The sequence below is a fragment of the Ursus arctos genome, unplaced genomic scaffold (genome assembly GCF_023065955.2).
Source record: "Ursus arctos isolate Adak ecotype North America unplaced genomic scaffold, UrsArc2.0 scaffold_8, whole genome shotgun sequence".
Classification (NCBI taxonomy): domain Eukaryota; kingdom Metazoa; phylum Chordata; class Mammalia; order Carnivora; family Ursidae; genus Ursus; species Ursus arctos.
This window is the reverse complement of record NW_026623100.1, coordinates 51,878,388-51,893,983: the sequence shown is the minus strand read 5'-3', so window position 1 is coordinate 51,893,983 and position 15,596 is coordinate 51,878,388. Positions and strand designations below refer to the sequence as shown.

Genomic DNA, 15,596 nt, shown 5'->3' with positions numbered 1-15,596 from the left:
CACGTGGTTACCCACTTTCCCCTCATCCAGCCGACACACTGGGCCCCACCTGGGTATCACGGTAAACGAGCTTAGGGCTCTCTTTGAGGAGCAGCCCATTCAGGCGTTCTTTTTTATTCTTTGGAAGAGTATCCATCTTTCTTCAGAGCTAGGAATGTGTTCTCTCTCCTTTCATTTCATTTCAGACATTTACGAACGGCGCCTTGTGTCGTATACGAGGCACTTTTAGGCACTGGGAGAAGAAATGTGATGACCAGCGGCCCTTTCGCCAAGGATTTTATATTCTTAGTTCAGGAAATGGACTTGTTCACAAAAAGGCAGTGAAGTAAGTGGTTTAATGGACAGTTGGGGAAAGAGCTGTGCCAAGAGGGGAGGCTGGTTGTGACCTGAGTGATTACGAAAGGCTTCGTGAAGGAGGAAGCTTGAGCCAGGCTTGCAGTGGGGGGTGTGGAGGTAGGGTGTGGGGAACTCCGCTGAGGGAATAGCAAGAGCAGAAGCACAACTGAAGGCCAGGATGTGGTGAGAGAAGAGGCTAGAAAGGTGAGAGGGGCCCATTTGAGCACTATAAGCAGTGGGGAATCCTGGATAGGTTTTGAGAAGAGGAAGGAGGGACCCAGGTTGCTTTTAATGACTCTGGTGACAGTCACCTGGGTCTGAGGGTATGGGAAACGGGAAGTGGTGTGGGGTCCTGGAACCTGGCAGAAGGGGAAGAAGAGAGCAGTCACTTGGCTCCCAGGGCCTGGTGTCTCACGACATGGAGGCAGAGCCAGCAATGCGGGCCTAGAGGGGCTCACGGATGAGAAGATGCAGGGTGTGAAGGGCAGCAAGGAGAGAACCTTGGGGAACCGAAGAAGGGGTGGTTGCATCCTGGGGAAGAGCAGTTTTCTTAAAATAACTAGAGAATCTTCAGCTGACAGCTTACCCACAAATGTCCATTCCATCAGCCACTAAATTCATAGGTCTCAAGGTTCTGTGGGGAGACAAAGGAATGAATACACTTTTTGGCCCTTGGTTTCAAATAGCCTAAAGTCTCCCCTGCATTTTTTGTGGGAGTGGCATTTTATTTTATTTTTTTAGATTTTATTTGAGAGAGAGAGCGTGAGCACAAGCAGAGGGAGATGGAGAAGCAGGCTCCCCTCGGAGCAGGGAGCCTGATGTGGGGCCCAATCCCGGGACCCCAGAACCATGACCTGAGCCGAAGGCAGACACTTACTGACTGAGCCATCCAGGCACCCCGGGAGTGGCATTTTTAATGTGGTCGGGAGGCGCATGGAGGGGAGAAAATGTCTCCTGTCTGATTGGGGTAACCAAAGTGAAGGCACTCTGTTTAAAGATACACTTTGAGAATTAAGATATCCGTTCTTCACTTTGGGGAAAATGCTTGGCTTTTCTGCTGTGGGCAAGGGGAGGAGGCGGTTTCCTCAGGAGAGATTTCAGTGTCAGTGGTCTCTTAAAGCTGAAGGATTTAAGGGGATGCCTGGGTGACTTAGTTGGTTAAGCGTCTACATCTCCCTCTCCCCCTGCTCGTGCTCTCTTGCTTGCTCACTTTCTCAAATAAATAAATAAAATCTTAAAAAAAAAAAAAAAAGCTGAAGGATTTATGTTAGCCTGGTCTGCCCACTCAGCTCAGTGGGAAAACAACACAGTGGATGGTGAGGGGCTTTGTACGATGAGTTCAAGGAGAGATAGAGGCCCCTCATCCCAACCATGTGTCTAAAGAGTTTGGTAACAAAAAACTTTAAAAGAAACATCTGTGGTTCCATCTTATTTAAGGGCTTGTATGGCTCTGAGAATGGGGCTGAAGGCACAGGGCCTGTAGGCAACCCTGTTTGGAAGCTTCCTGTTCTTTTTGTCTCTGTAGCAAAAATGGCAGCTAGCCCTTTAAAGGATCTTCCCTTCACGGTGTGGTCTGACTAGACACTGAAACTCAGTCCTCCACCTTGGTTTTACCTTCCTCTTGGGGTTTTCTCACCTAGATTTCTAGTGCCACCACTACTGGCAGGGAGTTTCCTTCTGGAATAACCTTGGGGTGGTGGGTGGGTTTTGTTTTAAAAGGGGGAGGGCTGTCCCTTATTCATTCTTTCCCACTGGTTTGCTTCTCTGTGCTCTAGTAGAGTGGTGAGAGGAATCTGTGCATGTGTCCACTTGAACACACACGCTATTAGGTTGACAGGCTTTATGTCTTGTTTTTCACATTTTAAGTTCATTGGGACCAGGGGGTCGTGTTTTCTTATCCAGTGTTCACTCACCAAATACAATGAACACAACGTGCTTTGTGAAGAATGCAAATTTATTAACACATACAGTCTTTGCCCTCAAGGGCCTTCCAGTCCAGCTGTCAAGGAAGAGGAAATCTGTAAGGCAGAGACCTGATAAGGGCACTTGATGCCCCTTGAGACTGTAATGGTCCAGGAAGGCTTCATGAAGGGGGAGAGACTTAATATGGGCCTTGAAGAATGGGTAGGCTTTCACGAGGGAATAATGTACTCAATGGTGTGAAAGCAGGAAAGAGAGGGAAAGGCTTTGGAAGACAGTGAGTGTGTGTTTTGAGCAGTGGTGATAACCCACAGGAGCGGAGTGATAAGGTGGATGGACCCAACCCACGAGGTTCTGGAATGTAAAGGTATTGTCAGAATACTTAAAGCTGCAGGATACAGAACTCTTAACACAGAAATATCTTAATTAAATAGAATTTATTGTTTTCCATAACGGAAAAGGTGACCTGGCTGGATCCAGGTGCTCAAATGATGATGTCACGACACTATTTCTCTCTCTGTTCTGCTTATGGGCTCAGATAGTCTCTCCCCAGAGGTGGTGAAGATGGCCAACAGCAGCCCTAGGCTCACATTAATCTCTTGTTTAAGGACTGGGATGAGTCTCTTTTATCCAAGGGATTTTGATCTGGTTCTGGAAGAGCTAACGTGAGATGTCTTTGGCCTGGCGGTTTCATATACAGCTCTATCCTTGATGACAAAGACAGATGAATTGTTCCTAAGTTGTGAATTAGGGGAAACTGCCTGCTAGGAGAAGACTGCACATATGTATGAGTAAGTGGATGAATACTGTCAACGCTTTCTGTTCTGAATAATAGATGAACAGAGCTTTGGGTTACATACCATTTTTTTTTAAAGATTTTATTTATTTATTTGACAGAGACAGCCAACGAGAGAGGGAACACAAGCAGGGGGAGTGGGAGAGGAAGAAGCAGGCTCCCAGCAGAAGAGCCTGATGTGGGGCTCGATCCCAGAACGCCGGGATCACGCCCTGAGCCGAAGGCAGACGCTCAACGACTGTGCCACCCAGGCACCCCTGGGTTACATACCATTTTGAAGGGAAGAGAAGGCAATTACGGCTGCCTCTTGGCATGACAGTTGGGAGTCCAGGTTTGCATCAGGCTCAGACAACTTACTTTCCAAGTACTTGGGGAAAAGGGATCAGGGCATGGGCATCAAAGCCTAATTAACTTATAGTGGGCCCATTTAATTCTCTGGGGAATGCCTATCCTCAGGTACAAGGCCTAAGAAATGATTTTTACATATGCTGCTAAGTCAATAAATTGGTGCTTCCTACTTCTGCCAGATCCCCAAACCGGAGAGATGATGTCCAGTGTAGGACCTGGAGGCTGCATGAGGAACTTGCCATGAGGAAGGGCAGGTCAGAGGGCAAGGGCATCTAAGGGATACCAGAGAAAGACAACTGGAGGGGAGTAGGCAGTGCCCATAGCACTTTACAGGCAGGGAGAGCCCATGACCTGACTTCCAGTACCAGTTCCCTGGACAGACATACTCGATTGAGCTTGATGACAGAGGGTCTTTCAGGTTGGGTCCCCTGGGCAGCAGACTGAAAGATGAAGATTAGCATGTGGTATTGGGAGTGTTCTCAGGTTCAACACCTATGGAGGAAGGGAAGGAAGTAGTAGTTTTGGTTAGAAGGAGAAGGTGGGGTGTAAAGGCCTTAGCTGACTCCCCAGAGTTCTGAAGCTGATACAGCCTTTCGAGTTGTCCTGAATTGGGGTTGGGGGACCAAGCCTTTAAACGCTAGCTTCAGCCAGTCATTGGATACACGCTGTCCCCAGAGAGGAAGGTGTTACCTTGGGTGAGGAAGTCTTATCACCTGAGGGCAATCCCTGAAGCGGGCTGATAATTGAGGGCTGTTCCCCAGCATACTCAAAGTCCTAGGGGCAAGAAGCCCTTCAATCCTGAAGGTGGACCTGGGTGGCATATCTTGGTATCCAATATTCCTTAATGCCTACTACTCAGATCCACTTGTTTGTATAAGTTTTGGGAGCAGCTTGATTTTTCTGGGGAAAACGGATGGCTAATAGGATGAGCCACATTTCCCACCACTACAGCTGGTCTTGAGCCCCCAACTGTTGTCATCTTCCTCCTCTACCATCCATTTTAGGTGCTTCTCACCCTCAGGAAGCACCTCTGCTGAGCGCCTGGTCACCATATCCTGTTCAGTCCTTGGCTGCTGCACTTCCCTATTTACTATCAAAATTGAGCAAGGGTATGACAAAGAGACAGCCAGCTGGACTGTTTGGGTGCCGAAAACATCTTCCTCTTTGCTCCCACTGTGTAACTGCAGCCCTGGCTCTTCCTGATAATCAGGGTCAATTACTGCTGCCAAGATGGTGACATCCTGCTTCTTGCCTGCTGGTCCCTTGGCATGAAGGGCTCAAAGTGCCTGGTGGCACTTGTAAATTAAAGTGCAATGGGATTTTTGCTATAGCCCCTGATGAAAAGACTTCCACTTTGGGAACCAGGACTTCAAAACCCTCAAAGCTCAGAGTTGCAGTGACAGAAATACCCAATGGAATTGCTGGGCTTAATGGTAAGTGAAGCCACTCCGATTTTCACCCCTTGCTCCACGGAGCTATCTATTCTTATTGGCACATAGCACCATATTGACTGTTGACAGAACGTACACTGTGTCATGGAAGGTGGTAGCCCATCCTTAGTTGGTACCATCTCTGTGCTGGAACCTCAGCTATGCCTTCAACTGGCCATTCCTTCTCTCTGTTCATGCTGGCATCTGGATGGTACAGAATGTGATAAGGCCAGTGGATCCCATGGTCATGTGCCACTCACCCACCTTCAAGGCTGTGCAATAGGTCCTTTGGTCTGCTGCATTTTTATGTGGGATACTATGTTTATGGGTCACTCAGTCAACACTGAAGATACTGGTGCTGACTGAGGCCCCACAGGCAGAAGCAGCAAACCACACCCAGAATGTAGTAATTCTAGTCAAAATAAATTGATACCATTTCCAGGATGGAAAGTATCCAATGTTGTCAAGCACTTGGTTGCTCTCCTTGAGGAATACTGCCATTTGGGGGGCTCAGCATTGTATTCATTGCTGCAAGTCTGGGCATTCAGCAGTGGCATCAGCCTTTGGAGTGGGAACCCATGCTCTTGGGTCCATGTATTACTCCCATCCCTGCTACCGTGGCTACGCCATTCACATGCCCATTGTGCTGGTACTGAGGTGGCTGATAACATCTGACATCAACTGGTAAGTCATTCTTTCTACTTGTTGTTTAGTGCCTCTTTCATGGTAGATACTCTCGGGTGGGCATCTGCACACTTCATGTCCACTCACATAGTCCATCCACATACATACCTCTCTCCCAGACCTTCTAATCCTTCATCTTTCTAATCTTTCTCCTGCTACGTCCTCAGGCAACCAGCCAAGCCAACTGCCAGTCCATATATATTCTAACTATGGCTACATTTCCTTCCACACAACATGAATGGCCAGGTGTGCCATTGAGAGGATTTATCCATTGGGAGAATTTCTCTGGCCACTGTCTTTCAAGATCATTTCAGGGTGGGGCTACAGTACAGCCACAGTTCATTTTCTGCTTGTACCCACATACCATTCTGACCTATCTGCAAATCAAGTTTTGTTTTTCGTCCTTTGTCAGCTGGTCATAAAGGGACCCCACTTCCTATGCAGCCATACGTATGGGCTGATGGAGAGGCACTGGTCCACAAATGGTAGATAATATGGATGTCTAGGCCACCTGCTGGTATAGCTTACTTGTGCCCCGATCCTGTTCATACCCAATTCTGGATGTACTACTTCCGTCTTACTAATGAATTATTGCTGGGCCTATTCAACTTTTTATTTCGGTGGGTCTGAAAGGCAGAACCTAGCTTACAGAGGACAAGCTCATGATGAGGAATTTTGGGTCAATTTGAAAATATACAAAGGGAATAAAGTTTTTCAACTTGTTCTGGAGATACACAAGCAAAAACAGTTTGTTGATAATAGATTGGAAGGGAGATCAGGCTACAGAATATTGTTAGGGCCTAAACAAAAAAGTGGAAGAGAGAATGGTGTAGAAGAAACTGATTTATAAAATTCTAAAGAGGAAGAATTGATAAGTGGGTACAGAAATGGAGACAGCAAGCTTATTTATGCCATCCTTTTAAAAAACAAAATCATAGCTGTGTAAAGAAAGAAAGCTAGGTGGTATCTGGAAAGAGGAGTCGTCCTTTTTTTCAAAGCTTTTTTGAAGATGGACTTGCATTTATGTACTGAAGGAAAAAAGGCAGTAGAGATGGAGAAAAATGGCCAGATTAGAGGAGTTCCTGAGAATACATTTTGATAAAAACAGGGGAAAAAAAAAACACAAAAAACCCCAAACCAGTAGAAGTACTAAGCTTTTACTCAAGGGAAGCAAGACAGAAGGAAAGTTCAACCTCTCTTCCCCTACTTCCCTTCTGGCCATCACTGAGAAAAGCCTGACTCTAACAAAGCTTCAAATACTATTTTCTGTTATATACCCCTTCTCCTTACTTACTTTCAAGGGAAAAATAAATATCAATAGGAATCCCCAGAGTAAAATCAGACAGCCTGGACAGATCTAAATTTCAGCTTCTAGTAAAGCTTGATTTTTTAATCTTTTTGGAGAACCACTGTTTATTAAGAACATCTGCAATTGCTCAAATGGCTACAGTAAGGGTAAAATTTCTAAATGCACTGTCTTGGAATGAGCACAACTACTTTTTTTTATCAAGACGTCCTTTTATGAGACTTTTTCTTGTCCGTAAGGTACTTAATATAAGTGTAAAAAATTAAGGAAACAATTTAGTGTAAGGTTTTCCTACTGGACATCCAACGGTTTCATTTTAACGAGATTGGGTACAGAATAATAATTTAATGTCCTTCGAGATCGTTTAGTCAGGGTGCTCATGGGAGGTGAAAAGTAGCTTTCAGGAAACCTGTTTACCTTCTCACGCCGGCACCTTTGAGTCAAAAGGAGCGGGACAGCTACTAGCCGAACTGGGGCATCTGCCCTAAGTAACTCCATTCTGCTGCCCTTTTACTGAGAGGCTTACGCATTTCCAGCCTGCGACAGGCCACCTGCCCACGCAGCTCTCTGGAGTGTCCTGGGCTATAAGGATGCCACAACTGCCCACTCTAGCGACGTGGGGTTCGCGGAGAGATGAGTGCTAAGACTCCGATCCTCGGAGACCGTCTCGGTACCCTGGTTATTAAGGCGCTTGTGGGAGAGCCGGCTGGAGAGATCGAAGGTTTTGACTGCAGCTACTTCTAGGCCTCAGCAGGGTCTCCATTCACCAAAGGCGTCTACACCGTCCCGCCCCCGCCCTCCCCCCCAACCTGGACACCCCCAGCACCCCGCAGAGGAAATGCCGAGACCCCATCACCCTACACTCAAATTACTGAAAGGGGCGAGGCTCCCCCGTCTCTCAGACCAATTGAGCACCGCGCAGGAACCTAACTGGCACTTGGTCGCACCCCTCCGCGGGGTGGGGTCGGGTGGCCGGAATATGGCGGCGGCGGCGGCAGGGTCTACGGGTCAATCTCTGAGGCGCCCTTGACTAGCTCTCTGGTGCGCCACCTACCTTGCTAGCCAGGGGCCCGGCACGCTGCGCGAAGGGGCGGGAAGGAGAAGTGACGAGTCCTTGGTAGCGCCAATCAGCACCGAGGAGTCCGGGCCGCCTCCAATCAGGGCCCGGGCGGCCGCGAAGGGGGTAGGTTGTAGGCGAGCCGTGCATGTGGCGGACGCGGAACGCCTGGGACCTTACCTGCTGCTGTGACTGAGCCGCCCACCTCTCTGCTTCCCAGGCCCTCTACACTACGAGCCCTGGCGCCGGCTTGAGGACGCCAAGGAGGCAGGAGGCCAACGGGGCTGAGGGGCCGTCGGCCCGTCGGGTTCGCGGCCCGAGCCTACGAACGCCGCTTGCAGCGGTTGCGGGGCCATCCCCGCGGCTGTGCCATGACCGACTCTCTCCGCAAAGGGGACTCTTCCTCAGCGGTTGCTGCAAAGAGAGATGAAAAGCCTGTTAGATCGTGAGACGAGTTCGGGGTCGGCCAGTTAGGGGCACTCGGCGTCAGGCCGCCGCGCCTTCCCGGGCTCGTTCCTTTTGCCCTGTGAGGGAGGCCTAGTTCGCCTCCGGGCGCGCGGCGGGCGCAGCGGCGGGGGGGCTGGGTAAGGGGGTCTGGGCGGGGCGCGCTCAGGCAGCATGTTCCTGCGGAGGCCGCGGGCCCTGGCCGCCTGGGTGGCGGGCGCGGCGGCGGCGGGGCGCGCGGGGGCGCGGGGCGGGGGACTGCTAGCTCTGCTGGCCAATCAGTGCCGCTTCGTGACGGGCCTGCGTGTGCGGCGCGCGCAGCAGATCGCGCAGCTGTACGGACGCCTCTATTCTGAGAGCTCGCGCCGCGTCCTCCTCGGACGCCTCTGGCGCCGGCTGCGAGGCCGTCCTGGCCATGCCTCTGCCTTGATGGCGGCGCTCGCTGGCGTGTTCGTGTGGGACGAGGAGAGGATCCAGGAGGAGGAGTTGCAGAGGTGAGCCTTGCGGCGAGGTCGTTTCTGTTCGCTGCGGGTGGGGGCCGGTCAGGTTGGGAGGTTGGCACGGCGAACCCTGGGGCCTGCCTTTTTGGCTCAGTGTCTCCGTTTACCCGGTGGTGCTTGAAGTGGCGTTCCAGTAACTTGATTCTGTTTTAGCAAACCACGTTTTTTATTGCCTCTCAGTTAATTTCACTTGTCGGGTTAGAAATAACGAGGTATAGGTTAGCGTAGGAGGGAAGACTTTGAATAGGGAGCGTGACACTGAAGAAATAACGTTGTAAAAAATAAATTAGATATTGAAGGCATGTAACCCGTTGTTCACGTAATCTTTAACTCATCCAGAAAGGTGCAAACTCAAAACAGGTTTTAAATTTGACCTAAGGGTATGGTTATGCAATTACAGAACTACTTGATTCCTGATGGGATATCGTGAGAAATGCCCGGAAAGCTCTTTTGTTATCGTGACTCTTGTGGCTGGAAGGGATTTTTGTCTTCCTCAGATAAACCAGGAGCCCAGACATTTTAACCTGCAAAAATTAGGTCAGATTTTTGCTGCTTTAACTAGAATTTAGGAAATACTGTTTCATTAGGCTCTGAAATCACGCTGTCATCATCAAAACTTCTGTGTGAAAAAATGCAGTACCACTGATTGAATTTGTTAATCTGTGATTTTAAATCTGAGCCTTTACAGTTTTCAAGTAATCTCATGATTTAGCTTTGATTTGATTTAGCTCTCTACAGTGTCTCTGTGTTTCCTTTTAACTGATGTTCCTAAACTGCTCTCCCCTCCCCCTAAATTTGTGTTTCCTAATAAAACCTTATTTACAAAAATAGGTGGTTGGTCCTAGACTGTGGTTTTCTGATTCTTGCATTAGTAGACATTATTTGTATAAATATTAGTAAATAGAAAATTTACTGGTCACTAAATATCCACCTTGAGGATATAAATAGTTTAAAATTATAACAACTGTCTTATTCACAAAAATGTTAACATGATAAAGCGGGTAGTTTATTTTTTGATAGGTAGTTTGCCTAATTTCTGTTAGTATCTTGCAACTTGGCCATTGGTCTAATGAAAAAGGCTCAAGGGTGAGAATATTTATGGGAGGAAACCTTTTAAATTAAGAAATTATCAATTAACTGTTTGAATTTTCATTCTGTTTTTGATGGTGAAATACCCATGTTCCACAGTAAAGTTTGAGAGGAAAATTCCCAGTTGGATCTATTTGGGAAGGAGGAGAAAGACCAGAAAAGGGTTACCTGGTGCAAAAGAGAGGGAAGATGTTTTGGGGTGGGAATTGACTAGTGTTGGGGCCTCCATGGTAAATGACATTCTTTGGCTTACTTCATGTGTTTTTATGGACAGTATATCCTGGAGACTCTGTTCAGTAGGTCTGCTGTTAGCAGGAGCTAGGGAAGGAAACAAAGTAAAAAATTAATGTGGTAAACATTTGAGTCAGTAGTTACTACCCACTGTGGCAGAAAGAGACCGGTTGATGACCAGGCCCCGTATTCACTGTATTTCCCTCTTTTCCCTCTTTGGGCTGTTTCTGAAATCTAGGGGCTGTACAAACATATTTTATTCTAATCAAGATCCTGAAGAGGTATTGCTCTCTTCCCACTTGGGAATATCATAAACTCGGATTAAGGTCAGTCAGAACACTTAAGATGCCTTTTTCATCCTCCAGACTTGTTATTTAGCAAAGGCCTTCATTTACACTTCATTTTCCAGTTCAAGCCTGAATTCAGTCGTGTACTTAAAATTTGATGGTGTCCATTTTGAGGATTTTTAAAAAATGTATGTTACCTTGCTAGGGCGACAAATACGCTGTTCAACTATATCTTGATTGTAAAGTGGTTCTATAGTTTTCTCATGTTTGTAATATTTTGTCTTTTATTGAATAAAATATTTTGGATTCAGGTTAACTTTCTTTGCTTAAGTATTCAGTTTGCTTTAAAGGAGCTGCTGCTGAGGTTGTCATAGCTAGTTTAGAACATCTTAGATTTTGTTCTAGTGAAAGGATTTTGGGTGGCTTCTGTAATGAAGCACAGTTGAATGTGCCTCAGGACAAGTGCATTTTTTTCATTGTATAATGGAAGAAGAGCATGATTGTACCATGGCCACTAAATCACAGCATTTGGTGGTTCTTTGCTGTTTCTGTACCCTCTTGTCCTAGTACTCTCTTTGAATGGGTGCTTTAATGTGGTATGTGTTTTTTCTTACGTTATTCGAGTACAATTCAGAATGAAAAGGAATAACCTTACTTTCAGTTCTCTTGTGCTTAGGAACGTCTTAACAAATAGAATCTCATTTATCTAGCAACAGCAAGAAAATTTGAGAAAAGTAATTTGTACAAAGTGACTTTGACTGGGGCCAGGTGTAGAAATCAGGTCTTTTAAGGCTTGGTTTGGATTCTTATCCAACTGATTTCACTTAAGTCAAACAGAATAACTTTCAGTCACTATTTTTGGTATAGAATCACTCGTTCTGTGAGCCCAGGGCAGATCTTATGGAAAAATATAGTAGCAATTTTTTATTGCTTTGGAATATTAAAAAAAAAAAATTACAGGAGGGGTGCCCGGGATGCTCAGTCGGTTAAGCATCTGCCTTCGGCTCAGGTCATGTTTCCAGGGTCCTGGGATTGAGTCCCACATTGGGGCTCCTTGGTCAAAGGGAGTCTGCTTCTCCCTCTGCCTGCTGCTTCCCTTGCTTGTGCACACTCGCACGTGTGCTCTCCTTCTTAAAAAAATCTTTTTTAAAGCTTTTACTTATTTATGTGACAGAGAGACAGCCAGCGAGAGAGGGAACACAGCAGGGGGAGTGGGAGAGGAAGAAGCAGGCTCCCAGCAGAGGAGCCTGATGTGGGGTTCGATCCCAGAACGCCGGGATCACGCCCTGAGCCAAAGGCAGACGCTTAACGACTGAGCCACCCAGGCGCCCCTAAATAAATAAAATCTTTAAAAAAAAAGTTACAGGAACAAAAAGAGGAAGGAAGTTAAGAAATATGAAAGGCTAGGGGAAAATGTTCCATTAACCCCTCCTCATTTTAAAAAAGTTACAGTCCATTGCTCCAGAAATTTGAGTAAGTGCCGGTAAAGTTTCATAAAGAAAATTGTCTCAGGGCATTTAGAATAATTTTAACTTTTCAGTAGGTTATTAATTAGATAGATGATCAACAAGAAATCCATTTTCTTTTTTGCCACTGTCACTTAAAGATTTTTTTTACTGACATATCCTTAGATCATCGGAACTACATAAAACCTGATTTGAATTTTTTGACATTGTCTTCATTATTTTAGCATTAACCAGTTGGCCCAGAATTGCAATGAACCAGATGATGTCTTGTATTTCTTGTGCCTCATGACAGTTATACTTGAAAGTCTCTAACTTTGACAATAATTTGGAGTTTAAGGAAGGGATTATGTGAAATGAGGAAGTTGTCTTGCTGAAATTACTGACTACAGGGATGGCTTCATTTGAATCATATTGGACCTTTATGTCAAACTCTGTATACTGATGGCAGGACCTCCTACATGAGCCAAAACTGGTTATACTTACTACTCTGTTTTAATAGTTTTATGACTTCAGTTTCCATATCTTTCGGTCCAGCCTTTCTCACATATTGAAATGACTCTAATTTTGGAGAAAGGGAAGCGCTGGGTGTCTTTTCTTGATCCTCTTACTAATCTGCTGTTACTGTTTTGGGAATAATCTCTTTTGTCCTTTCTTATTATTTAAGTCTCAGATAACAAGGTTTAGACACCCACCCTGTCCAAACAAGATTTGGCACAGCAGGCTAAAGAGATGTATGGTGAGAGGTTTTCCTTATTCCACTTACATGGTAGTGAGTCACTTTGGGCACCTTTGTGCTAATTATGTATGTCATGTCAGCATTTAGAAGTTGAGACCCTTCAGAGGTTGTTGAATCTGGGGACAAGAATCATTTGCATTTCATGATGCAGTCTTGCGCCGGCATTTAGATTGTGTTATTTCAAGAATGAATGTCATGGCCTTCACAAGACATATTTCTCCCCCTTTGGGGACTTAGTCTCATAATTTTAATCAAGGCCACCTAGTGACCTTTAATTATATAGGAGAGGTTGATTAAGCAATGGGTCTGAAGCTCTGTACCACCTTAGGAGGCCATTAAAAATATTGCATATAGTCATAGTTTAATATTCTTAAAATCTTATTACTCTGTAATTTTAAGGGCCTCTGATGTAGTTTTAATAAGGTATTTCTGCCCTTCCTCATTATGTGATAAGAATGCCATTCAAGGGTGGTGCTTAATTTTTATTGAAGAATGCCTTACTAGTCCTGAAAAATGTCATAATTGGTGCCATGTGATGCCTGAATTGTTCTCTAAGCAAGTCTAGCTGTGGTTTTGCTTTTGCTTTCTCCTGAAAGATCTTATTGTGTATTGTAAAGTTCCTTCCCTATTGCTGTATGTGTTTGCAGTGGTAGCGGTGAATCCTGTTTTGCAGTTTTTAGTTCAAATTAAAACTTTTAAAAAATGGTTAAACTTTTTTCATCAGAGCATCACTATAAATTGTACTGGCTAGGGTTCTTGGTTGCAAATGAAGCTGATATTGGTTGACTTAAGCCAAAAGGCATTAGTCAAAGGGATTAATTAAAGGTGTTAGGTCACTCAGGGCATTGACTAGAAGGCCAGAATACAGGTTGGCCAAGAGAACAGCCAAGACCTGTTGTAGGGATAATCTCCTCAGGGCAGTGTTGCTGGTTTTGTTTTCCCTAGATTGGTTGCACTGCTGGACACTCAGTTCCTTCAGGATCACTGAGAATAATCTCCAAAAGATGCTGTGCCTTGTATTATTTCCCTCAGGATTCATATTCTCTACCAGAAGTGTCTAATTAATCTCACTTAAATTAGGTGCTGTGCTCTAACTGCTAGGGCTTGAGAGCGGGCTGTATCCCACTTACTTTGGGATTCTCCTGAATATGAAAAGATTTTGGGCAGTCAAAACAACAAAACGTCCCCTGTATAAATATTTTCATCTAAGTCAAAAGTTTAAAATTCAGAAAAATGGAATTTTAAAGCTAATAGAAACCTTAAATAATGTCCTAACTTTATAGGTGGAAAAAAGGGAGGGCTTTACAGGTAAAATGACTTGCGTAAGATCACACAGCCAGTTGGCAGAGGCAGGACTGGAACACAGATCTTTATAGTCATCATCGCTTTGGGTTGCTCTAAACTTTTAATCTGGGTAACTGGGTTACCAGTATGACTGAATTTTTGGCTTTTAAAATAATGTATTTATGTAATTTTTAATAAGAATTTGAATTATTGGGGCCTACTTTTCATAGTTACTCAGTTGAGTAAACATTTGAGTGCCTTATGTTTACCAGGTACTTGCTAGGAGCTGGAAATACAGATATGAAAGAGACTGATTTTGGGACATTAGGGAATTCATAGTTTAGTAAAGGAGGCAGATACAAAGATTAATTATATAATGTGATATGTGTCTGTGCGGAATAAAAGTAAATGTATATGGTTAACTCTGCCTGGAAGTTAACCTTGAACCTTACGTTTTATTGAAGGTTGAAGATGAGTGGGCATTTCAGACAGAGTGTATTAGTAGTTGGTGTCTTCTTCAGTCTTATAGCAGTAGTTGTATATGATACAGACAGACAGCAATCTTTCTTTCCTAACCGCTATTTAAAGGTTAAGGGGAAAATACAAACCATGTTTTTTTTCATTTGTTTTTGTTTTTAAGGTTTTATTTATTTGAGAGAGAGGACGAGAGCACACGTGTGCATGAGGGGGTGGGCTGAGGGAGAGGGGGACAGAGAATCTTAACCAGGCTCCACGTGGATTAGGGTAAGATTCTCTCTCCCTCTCCCTCTGCCCATCCCCTCCTGCTCTCTCTTTAGGAAAAAAAAACAAAACTTAAAATGTTTCGGATATATAAAAAGACTTTAACATGAATGTTACAAATGCATTACATATTTTTAAAGAGTTTATTTATTTATTTTTTAAAAGGTGGAGAGAGCACATGCAGCGCAGGGGGAAGAGCAGAGGGGGGAGGGAGAGGCCGGGAGAAAGAATCCCAAGCAGACTCCCTGCTCAGCGCAGAGACCTACGCAAGGCTCCATCCATCTCAGGATGCCGAGATCATGATCCTTAGCCAGACCAAAAGTCTGTTGCTTAACCGACTGAGCCACCCAGGCACCCCCAAATACAGTTATTTTTAGAAAGAAAATAGTATAGGTAAAGCCTCCTATGTACCATTGCCCAGTTGTAATCTCCTCTCTCCCCCAGATTATCTATCTCAGTTTGTTGTATTGCATTCCTTTCTGTGTCTTTATAGGTATATGTCCCTAAAAGATATACAACAACAGAAGAAAATATATGGTGTTATCTTGAAATGTTTTAAAGCTTTAGGCAGTTCTGAACAAAATACTAACAAAATAGAATCCAGTAATACATAAAAAGGAATTGGAATAGTGGGATTTATTTCAGGAAAGCAAGTTTAGTTCATCATATAAAAATCAGTTTAATACAACACTTTAATAGAATAAAGGACAAAAACCACATAATCATCTCAGTATATACAAAACATTTGGTAGTCCAACCTCTTTTCATGATAAAATAAAAAGCACTCAGCAACTAGGAATAGAAGGAAAGTTCCTCAGTTTGTTAAAGCCCATCTACAAAAAACACAGCTAACATAGTTTAATGGTGAAAAACTGAAAGCTTTTCCCGTAAGATCAGGAATAAGACAAATATGTCTGCTCTCACCACTTGTATTCAACATT

At 44.7% G+C, this 15,596-nt stretch overlaps 1 protein-coding gene across 1 annotated transcript in view; it reads left to right on the top strand.

Annotated features, from left to right (window-relative positions):
• The first annotated feature begins 261 nt into the window (after positions 1-261).
• STARD7 (StAR related lipid transfer domain containing 7) overlaps positions 262-15,596 on the top strand; it is a 29,423-nt gene continuing 14,088 nt past the window's right edge. The window contains exon 1 of the mRNA XM_026479884.3: positions 262-8,815. Coding sequence (XP_026335669.1) covers positions 8,496-8,815 — 320 coding nt within the window. The 5' untranslated portion in view covers positions 262-8,495. The remainder of the gene's footprint in view (positions 8,816-15,596) is intronic.